The sequence below is a fragment of the Gavialis gangeticus genome, unplaced genomic scaffold, assembly GCF_001723915.1.
Source record: "Gavialis gangeticus isolate Ggan-Ray unplaced genomic scaffold, GavGan_comp1, whole genome shotgun sequence".
Lineage (NCBI taxonomy): Eukaryota > Metazoa > Chordata > Crocodylia > Gavialidae > Gavialis > Gavialis gangeticus.
Genome location: NW_017729001.1, coordinates 31,364,622 through 31,374,633, shown reverse-complemented (window position 1 = coordinate 31,374,633; position 10,012 = coordinate 31,364,622). Strand labels below are relative to the sequence as shown.

Here is a 10,012-nt window from a genome sequence, read left to right as displayed (position 1 = left end):
ATATATATATATAAAAACACATGGCTTTAATTTATTTCTAAATACTTCTCTACCAGCAAAAAAAAGTTAATGAAAAACTGACCAAAATATATATATCTTTACCAGCTACAAGCTTTTTATGAGCCTCAAGAAGAGCAAATTGGGGGAAACAATTGTGAGCTACTCTTATTCATAAGGAAATGTTATAATCGCAAGTGGCTGGGAGATAACTGTAAACATCATTAAGGATCATTCAGAAAACCCTCAGCATCAGTTACTGAAATGTAAGTTTTGCTTGTTATTCATTAACTATTTTTCATTTGTGTACTTACTGCCGCTGCCACAGCATAAGCGAAGAGGTGCACTTTTGAGAGTCAGAACAAGGATCGACTTAATTTGGTAGAGCATGTTCTAGTCTACATAAAGCAAGAATGGTCATACTAACACGAAGGACAGCTAGGCAGTAGTGAGTTCTCAAACAAAAAGTAAGGAAGTTCAAAGTTGAGGACTACCTGCTCTTAACACCACCTGTCTTTCCTAGGGATGGAAGCAGCTACGGCATGTTCTCGCATGCTGCTCAGAGGCAGGGCAAGAATCTGTGTTAACCTCAACTCTGAGCGCTGGCAGCTTTTGTGAGTTCAAGCTACAACTTTCTGATTTAAAAAAAAGTTACCCATGCCCAAAACATCCAGAGAGCCTAGGCCTTGTTATGGACAAATGATCTGCAAAGCTTCCACTGATAAGATCACAGTTAAGCATCTGAAATCACAACACACTTATGCATCCGTACAGCTTAAACTAATCTTGTTTTTTTTTGAAATTCTGCAATAGAAAAGGCTCCAAGCTGACACGATGTATGCCAAGACCAAAACTTTTACAGCAGTTATCCTCCTCCTGAAAACAACGTTTTTGAAACACAAATCCTCAGCTATCACTGTAACGAGACTAGGTTTAGGAACGTATGCTTTTTAACATATCCTTGGATGAATAATGGATGTTTCTAGCAGATAGAGCAATACACATCCTCTTGTGGAACTTTAAATCAATTATACCTAATTTTGAACTTTGAGCAACCAATGTTCATCATTTGAAACTAGTCACAATTTAAAAAGCAGTAACCACGTGGGTCTGGTTTCCCCCACCTTGAAAACAACTACTAGGTTTTGAAAGGCATGCTTCAAGCCTTGCAATTCTTCATTTCTTGCTGGCAGATGGATCAGTGTACTACAGTAGTGGTTCTTAAAAGGATCTCAACACTGCATTGTAAGACAGGCAACAGGCTTGACAATTGGCCATTGAGATCAGCTGCAACATAAGAAAGCAATCCTGCCAGCAGGAAACAGTACGTGTGAAGCCAGGAACTCTGGGAGAAAGACGGTATCAGAAGTTGACATCTTAAATAATTCAGTCTGTATATTCAGCTACTATAGAAAGAAGGACGGTGATGTCATCTGGTTTTCCCCCTGTAATGCAAAAAATTAATTTTTAAACTAATCAAGAAGCTACCTAAAAATTATAAACAGTGTCCTAAATGCTTTGTTTTAATACCCTTTAAAAAAAAAAGCCAGTAACTGTTTTAAACGTGTACACCCAAAAGCCTTGGCCTCCTTCACTTCCCTTTCAAAAGGAACACGCACCTCCTAAAAGCATTGTGGGGACCACCAATTATTTGGGGGCAGGGGGAGAGAGGGGGATGGAACTTGCGACAGCACAAGATTTATTAAGCGATTCCATAGTTGTGGGGAGACGCACTCACCTCTCACGTTCAAGCCATTGTCACAGGCAAACTGTGCAAAGGGTGACATGTAAGTAGGGTCATACGCCAGTTCATGAGCTTGCTCAGCAATGCTTCTCGCAGTCTGTTGTATGCTCTCATAATTCGAGTTCTAGATTGATGAAAGCCAGCCAGTTATTCTTACAGAAATGAGTGCGGTTCATTCACCTAAGCAGCTACTTTGGAAGAGAGCATGATGGGCACAGGGAGCATTTCCTAATCCAAAAGGAACCTGCCTTCTCCCAAATGTCCAGTTTGTGAGCATTTGCATTCCAGGATGAATCCAACCTCTGTGGCTGTGATTATCTGCATAGTTTTCATGAGACCACTGATCGTGGGAAGGAAATGTACCATTTCACTGCTTAGAAGATGGGACCCAGCCTGTTTTTTAATATTGGAAGTTATCTAAGCTGAGAAACTCAGCTTTCCCTTTACCTGTTTTGACTACCCAAATCACACCCTCCCTTCACCCAGCCTGACAGCCAGGAACCTGCTCTTTCCAAAGGACATGCAAAGCCAAGACGAGCCCAAAGGAACTGCATTCACTACAGCAGGAGTGCTAAGGCAAAAGGAGGAGAGCAATGACTGAGCAAACAAGGGAAACAAAGCTAGTTTGAGTACTAAGTGTTGAACAAAAGGATTATCTTCCCATAACACAAAAATGCCTGACAACTCTTTAGTCTTGCATAATTACAATATCCATTTTGCTGAATGGTGTCTGTGCCCTACACTTAAATGGGAAAGTGTTAAATCAAACTGAAATCTTAATGTCTACGCATGGGCTACAAGTCTGCATACCCAGCAGTTACAGCTTCCACTGCAACAATAAAGTTTTCCTGTCCCCACTCTGCCCTGCTGCTCATCTGAAATTATTTACAAGTCTCAAAAAACAAAAACAAAAAAACCCCACAAAACCCACAAAGCCAACAGCCTTCCCTTCTCCACCCCACAGCTTCTCCCTCCCCTCCCACATAAGCATCTCGTTCAGTACTCTGAGGTGCTAAAACATGCACTGCTGGGCCTTCTCCGTATGGCTACTCCTGCCAGCTAGCTAGTGGCATGTGCTACAACCACACCTCTATTCTCTAGGGCAGACATGGGGTAAGAGAACAGTAACAGGGGCAGGGCAGATCCCAACCGGCTAACACTGGGTTTTCAACTTTGTCGACATATCGAACAAGACCTTCCTGCTCAAGCCATAGGTGAGACTGAAATGGAGGCTTTCCACATTCAGATTTCAATGCTACTTGGGGGAAAGTGAAAGATTTCTATTGGAACAGTAGTACAAGAATCATTCCTATGACTCACAAGAGCAGGACTCCAAGCTCACATTCAGTCTACTCAGAGCATGCCTCTAAATCACTGTCTACAAGGCCACTTACAGTGTTTCCAACAAACCCTGGCAGTCATTTTGCCGAGAGAAGGATCAATATGAAGGCCACTGAGAAGTTAACGTGCAAGCTGTCAGGGTCAAAATACCTTCCTCCAGGTGCCTAGTTCCTATGTCCTTTTGGATTCTGCAGTGGACTTCCTAACAACTCTCCCACTCAAAGTTGTTTAATACTCCCTGTTCAGTGGGGAAAGGGCAAGATCTCATTTGTTACCTAAGCGGAAAACAGCTCTTGAAATGATTAACGGGAAGTAACAGCTATTCATCATATGGCTGAATAAGAACCTGCATTTACTGCAGGCACTTCATGGCAGTTACCTTCAGCTTTTTTAGTTCCTGAAGAATCATGTAGTCAGGCATGTTGTCAAAAAGTCCATCTGTTGCTGTCAGAATAATGTCTCCGAGCTGAACATCAAAAGAAGTACTGTCAGCAGCATCTGGGCTGTGAAGATGATGATATCATGTCAAAGGAAAGGAATTCACATCACACTAAAAGGTACAAAGTCCTGTCAAACAACAGCATCAACGGCTTCTGCAATTCACTGCTCCTATAACATGTGTTATGCATCGGTGCAGCTTATCAAGAGAGCCAGTGTGACAGAAGACACAATCGGGATCACAAACAGTTAACATCTGGGGAGGTGCATCAAAACTGCCCAGATCAGGACAATTCCGTCTAATCCACTTCACCGTGGTAACCATCAAGTCCAATGGTAGTTCAGGGTTTCCTTCTCACCCAATTTAAACATGTCAAAGGGCTTGAGGAGAGGGAGGTGAAAACTCCTAACTGGGATGACAAGAGCGATGCCTAGATACTGAAGCACCTTTTATTGTGAATGATGCACCTGCAGCTATATAATACACTGTACAGGAAGGAAGCAGCACACATTTTGGTCACCATGGCAAACCCCAACTCTTAAACAGAACGAGGCCTTTAATGAGGAGCACCTTGGCTTTCAATGGCAAAAAGGAGTTGGCTCCCCACACTGGATGAGGGGCTGATTTTACCGCACTTGGACTTGAACTTGCAGTTCTAAGATGATCAGCATTTCAACCCAGTGTTTTACATCACTGCCCTATCCCGATATCAATTTTATATGGACTTGTTCAACCGTTAAAAGGAAAAACAGAAAGGCAATTAAAACTGAATGTAAATATCACTTAAAGTAGAGATAAGTGCAAGCCACTATGATGCATGCTATACCCATGATTCAGAATGGAAATGTGGGCGTTTCAAGGGCCGATGCATCTTCCCCATTTTCCTTAATCCACAATGACTCATTCTTTGCTTCCTTAGTTTCCAAAGGATGCTTTTCTGATAACCGCCCTTGTGCTATTTTTATTCTTTACAAAAGATACCTAGGTCTTACTCAAGAAAGCTAGAACCACTGGAATGATTTATAATCAGACCAGAGTCAATTTCTGAAGTGCTCTCCTTTCAGGATCCTCATGGCTGTGCACTTCCTACCCTTGAGGCCTTTGGTCTCCCTGTGTGGGTTTGTTACCTTCATCACGGTAACAGCAATCTAGTTGGAACTATTTCCACCCAGCATCCTCAAAGGAATTATTTTGGCATTGGAAACTACAAAGTCTAAAACCTCTGACTAAGAGCTTAACATTCATTCTCCATTGCCTGTACAGGACACACAACTGTTGTTTAGGAGATTTTTAAGGTCCGGATCAAAAAATTAATTAAAAAAATTAAATAATTCAAGTGCATTTTTAAAGAAGATTATGAACTTAATTTAATATAGTAGAGGAAACTCATTAAAAGAAAAAAGAGACAAGCAAAGTGACATAAGACAAGAAGGTGCATTCTGCAATTCTGATTTTGTTTGAGAAGTGGCTGGAGGGCTGGGCCAGCACTGAAACGCAGACAGCTCAGCGGGGGCACTACCCAAGTTCACCTTTGGCCCGCCAAGTTTTGTGGACACAGTATCTTTCTAACACAAGCTCGGTGTTCTGCCAGATGGAGTTCTGCTCATTCTCATGGAACGCAGCGTGCTGTTGGACACTTCGCTGTACTGCAATGCAAGCTGCAGTCACACGCTGCCCTGCTCTCCTCTCAGGCTTCATGACCTCAGTGCCAAGCTATGCAAGGCGGCCTGTTCCTTGCTGGTCTCTAGAGGAGCAGGGACTCCGAGAAGGTGGGTGCACCCAAAACCAGAATGCACGGCTGATGCTAAGTGGAACAATTGAAAGTGTTCTCCATCAGGTCAATACTGCCTGCTAGTGCCCAGTGCTAGCCCAGTCCATCCTTATTCAACTCTCACTGTGTGTGCTGCAGCCACCTATAAGGAAGTTCAAATGGTTTCTATACTTTGCTACAGTCAGTAGGAACTTTTCTTGCATTGAAGTTAGGCCTTGTGACACATCCTCCCTAATCCTAGATGGGCTACAAAACTCTTTTATTTGTTTCACAGTAAGGAACAAAAAGCCTCTAATACTGACTCATTCATAGTAATTTGTATTTAAGGCTCCTGCCGTTACTGCAGACAAACAGTAATAGCTCAAACCTGCAAATGCAATGAATTCATCTCTGTGATTAATACAACCTTAAGGTTTGTATTGTCTTGGCACAACATGCAAAGGACCTGGACATGACATTTATGCTGTATGTTCTACTACACCAGTGGATATTACTTCTGGTTTTGTAAGGAGTTTCATAATATGCTAGTCCCTCTGAGGATCAAAATGACTCGCATGCTTTATGCACTTAAGTCTAGGGGAAGTGACCATGCTCCTGAGCTCATAAACGTTTCAGGTAGCTTGGACTCTTACCAGGTTGTTGACTTGTACTCAGGTCAGCAGTTATTTCTTAGGCAAGTAAACCCTCCTCCCCTTCTATTTTGTTTTAAATAAGTACACCCAGTGCTAGATTCCAGCATACAGAGCACTTTCACTGAAGGTCCCAGAACCTCTCACATGCTGGCTGTACACTGCATCAATCCCCATCTCACCTATCACTTAGTACAACTCCCTCTGCTTCTGGCGGTGCTATCGACAGCTGGAACGGAGTGTTGAAGTAATGCTGTTGTTCATCGGACCGATGGACCACTTCTCCTCCTCTCACTACCAGAAATCCAGAATCTCCCAAATTTGCTGTATGTAAACGATGACTTGTTCTGTCCAGAACCACTATGCAAGCCGTACTGCTTCCTAGAAGGAAAGTTAAAAGGATCAACAGGAGATGGACTAAGCTGTAGCAGCATTTGTCGCAGGAGCTGACTGTTGCTCACTATTTCATTCATAGGCCAGCTGTTCAAATACTGAACATCACTGCTGACAAATCCAGGCACATGTAAATATTTGTTGGGGAGAAACGAAGTGAATATATATTATGAGGAGGAAAAAAGCAGTGGTGAGATTTACAGGCATTGCACGACACAGCTGCCAATTAATTTGCTTATCTTGCTTTGATTTCTGTCATTACAGCATGCTGACAAACGCTTAGTGCAGTTTCCCATTCTAAAATATTCTAGTGTGGGTAGATGTGCACGATCTCTGAAGGTGACCTATTTTACAGACGGCACAGAATAATGAAGTCATGATTACTGTGACCGTAACAGTATCATGATAGCACCGAGACCATGCTAGGTGCTGTCCATATACTTCCCTTCACCAGTCCTGAATAATTCGTGCCCAGCAAATGGACAACTGAGAGATGTCACTAGGTGTTTTTACATTGTGTGCATCAGAGCAATGCTTTTTCTTTTAGAGCATGTCTTTGTAAAACTGGCTCAGAGGCCTGCTTTCAAAGAAACACATGGTCTCTTCATGCAATTCATTCAGAAATAAGTGCGCTGCTTTAAAGCTCAGTTAAGAAGTTAGCTCCAGTATTTAAGTGCCAGCAGGCAGGTGCAACCATATGTAACCTGACACATTGTTAACTGCTTGGACACTTCATTCATAACATGCCGATCAAGATCCCAACGCTGGAAAAGTCAGCGTGACACCACGTACCAAGTTTCTAGCCTCATTTTATTTCTATAGAAACTGTCGAATCCTATTTTCACAACTGTCTTCATTACCCATCTCTCAGGGTCTTAGTGTCCTAGAACTCTCAATAATTGCTCAAGTTACTTCACAAGATAAAACTTCTCTGCAAATACTGTGCTAGATGGATTAAGACAGAGTAAGGGCATGGGGGAGAATGGAAACACCCACATCAATTCATACTGCCCCGAAACCTTCCATTCACGGTGGGGGCATTATGGAATTTGAATTCATTCCCCTGTAACATCTGGGGCTGCCCACTGACGGTGACGTGGCATAGCAATTGCTGTGCCCAAAGAAGTCTGATCCATAATCTAGCGCATTGGGCGGGGTTGAGAGCAGAATCCCTTTTCATTTGGAATGAACATCCCAGAAGTTAACACATTCAAACCTTTCCAAGACACCGAAATGCAGCTGGTTCCAACATCCTCAGCTCCGCCAAGAGTCATTTCTAACAAGACGGGTTAAAGAAAGACCCTGAGCTTTCCATTAACTAAGAAACGCCTCCAAGCAGAGCGGCCCGTTTGATGGATCAGGGGCTTACAAATCAACTGAGCTCAGAGCCTTCAGCGCAGAGCACAGCTAGCTCTGGGCCATCGCCTCTCCTGCACAGGGCTGTGTTGCAACTGATTAGCAATGCTTTTCTTTTTGTGGGGCTCCCAGCCTCACTTGGTTCAGAGTCTAGCAGCGTTAACGTGTACTGTAACCAGAAATCCATGCAAAGAATGCAGATCCCGTGACTCTGCATATACTGCTCTTGAGACTTGGAAAGGTCAGGCCAGGCTGTCTCCGTCCAGGGAAGGGCTGCGAGAGCTCGTCACGAGTGGTCCACCTTGTCGGTCACTTAATCACTTTGACTGCTTTGCACAAAATAGAAGGACTATAATTAGACACTCCGACCCCCTGAAATAAAACAGTCACTGAACAGACATAGGCTAAAAGACGAACCAGCAGGCTGCTTGAAGCTTGCACCCATTTTTTAGGCACGTAATAAAAAGCAAACATCTGGTCCCTGGCTCAGCGGACTGGTTAGACATAGTTTACATAATGCTCTCTGGGGAAAGAAGTTTAAGGTCAGGTAAGAAGCATGTGCGTCAGGCAGGGTAACTCACTCTTAGTGTGTGAAAGGTTAGACAGCCTTTAGAACGGTATTCAGCTTTCAAGGTTACCTGAGCAGGGCCAAATGCGGCCTCTCTGTCCACACGACTTCCACAGGCTTCCAAGGGAAATGCATAAACAGATCTGAAGGCCAACTGTGCACAACATCCAGCAAGCTCGTGGTTGTAGCACATCTCTTTAGCTTTCCTTCAAATCTTTACTCCTACCCCCATAAATCAGCGACAACAGAAGACAACTGATAGCACCATGCAAGCCATTCAATGAGTGCAGGGGTGCTCAACCCCCAGCCCCTGCTGAGCTGTGATGCAGTCCAGGCGCTCCCCACAGGTCCAGATATTTGGGGGGTGGAAGGGGCAGCTGCAGTCAATGCTGCTGCCACTCCCCCACCAACACGTTCCCTAGCCCTGTAGGCCAGAAGACATGACCCTGCACACAGGGCCCAATCTAGCATGTGCAGGGCTAGAACCAGGGGACTGGCCCAATCCGGGCTAGGGCCACAGCTGTGATACGGCATGCCGGACAGGGGATTCGGTCCTGCACAGGCCAGATGGGGCCTGCAAACCAGATGTGGCCTGTGGACCCATCCCCTACCACTTACGCAGCCAGCTGGACCAGAAGGTTGGGCACCACTGAAGTAGGAGTTAGCAGGACCAGCTCAAGGAGACACAGCCAGCTATCTTGTTACTTATCAGAAAAGCCTGGGCTGGAACCAAGCCTAAATCACAAGCTGAGGAGCTGGTGTTAAACAAACACAAGCAGGAGTGGACTGCCAGGACAGCTTATTTTGCAGCCCTTCTGCAAGTGTGGAAGACATTCTCAGCAAGTCTATTCTTTAATGAAAATCACTGAAGTGCTCTTTGGAGCAGAGTTACATTCCAGTACCCTCATACATGGAGCATCAGTGCTCCAAGACAGTGTCAGAGTTCCCTTGAAATTCAGGACAGATAACTGGCTGAGGATCTGCACTGCACTACTAAGTGACTGCTCAAACTGCCTTGAATCTGTAAGCCTGGCCAGCACATTGTACACCATGAAATCAACGTGTGGGTTCTTTGTTGCTCTTACCAAGCAGAGGGACTTTGTTCTGTAGTAGCTCACAGTAACTGGCGGTAAGAATCCCAACGGGATTGCTTGGTACGAACCGTCCTTCTTTTACTAAGCGCTCACATGTTCGCATTAGAGTCCCTGAGAACTGAGAAGGGTCGACCCCGTAGTCTCTCCAGCCTCCTACGCCATCTGCTACCCCTTAAAAAAAGAAGAGAGGGAAAAAGAAAGCAATGTTACCACTCATGCAGCTTAACGAGGTAGTACTAAATGCTCACTTCTCACACACAGTTACATGAGGTCCAGTAGCTAGACCACTGCAGGCTGTTACCCATAGTTCTGTACTAAGCCGGTCTTCAAAGTGGTTAGTTTTATATTTGTAGTACCTCTGTTCTCATGTCACAACTAGTGGGAGAAAAGTTATATTTGGTTTTGGGGGGGAAAAAGATGCTCTGAAAAGCAATGCTTCAGAGATATTCTGATGTTAGGCCTCAGGTGCACTTAATGGTTAGTAAATATGGTAAAAAAAAGTCTAAAGCTAGAACTTCTGCTTAAAATGATATTCTGAAGAAAGTGACTTCATTTTAAGAGATCCTAGAGAGTCACCTACCTTCCTAGGAATTCAAATTAGATCAAAACGTTCATTAGCCCATTGGACAGAGAGGAGGTGTGTGTCGGGGGGACAGTGTAAAACATTTTAAACATTACCA

At 44.1% G+C, this 10,012-nt stretch overlaps 2 protein-coding genes across 2 annotated transcripts in view; one reads left to right on the top strand and one right to left on the bottom strand.

Moving 5' to 3' along the window:
* The window catches only part of RAD9B (RAD9 checkpoint clamp component B), a 30,845-nt gene extending 22,628 nt beyond the window's left edge, over positions 1 to 8,217 (top strand). Inside the window, 3 exon segments of the mRNA XM_019507254.1 lie at positions 106 to 186; positions 188 to 263; positions 6,397 to 8,217. Coding sequence (XP_019362799.1) covers positions 106 to 186; positions 188 to 263; positions 6,397 to 6,563 — 324 coding nt within the window. The 3' untranslated portion in view covers positions 6,564 to 8,217.
* Positions 275 to 10,012, bottom strand: part of PPTC7 (PTC7 protein phosphatase homolog) — a 33,347-nt gene continuing 23,609 nt past the window's right edge. The window contains exons 2-6 of the mRNA XM_019507252.1: positions 9,324 to 9,503; positions 6,104 to 6,302; positions 3,462 to 3,585; positions 1,736 to 1,865; positions 275 to 1,442 (exon numbers count right to left, since the gene is read on the bottom strand). Of these exons, the coding sequence (XP_019362797.1) occupies positions 1,384 to 1,442; positions 1,736 to 1,865; positions 3,462 to 3,585; positions 6,104 to 6,302; positions 9,324 to 9,503 (692 nt within the window). The 3' untranslated portion in view covers positions 275 to 1,383. The remainder of the gene's footprint in view (positions 1,443 to 1,735; positions 1,866 to 3,461; positions 3,586 to 6,103; positions 6,303 to 9,323; positions 9,504 to 10,012) is intronic.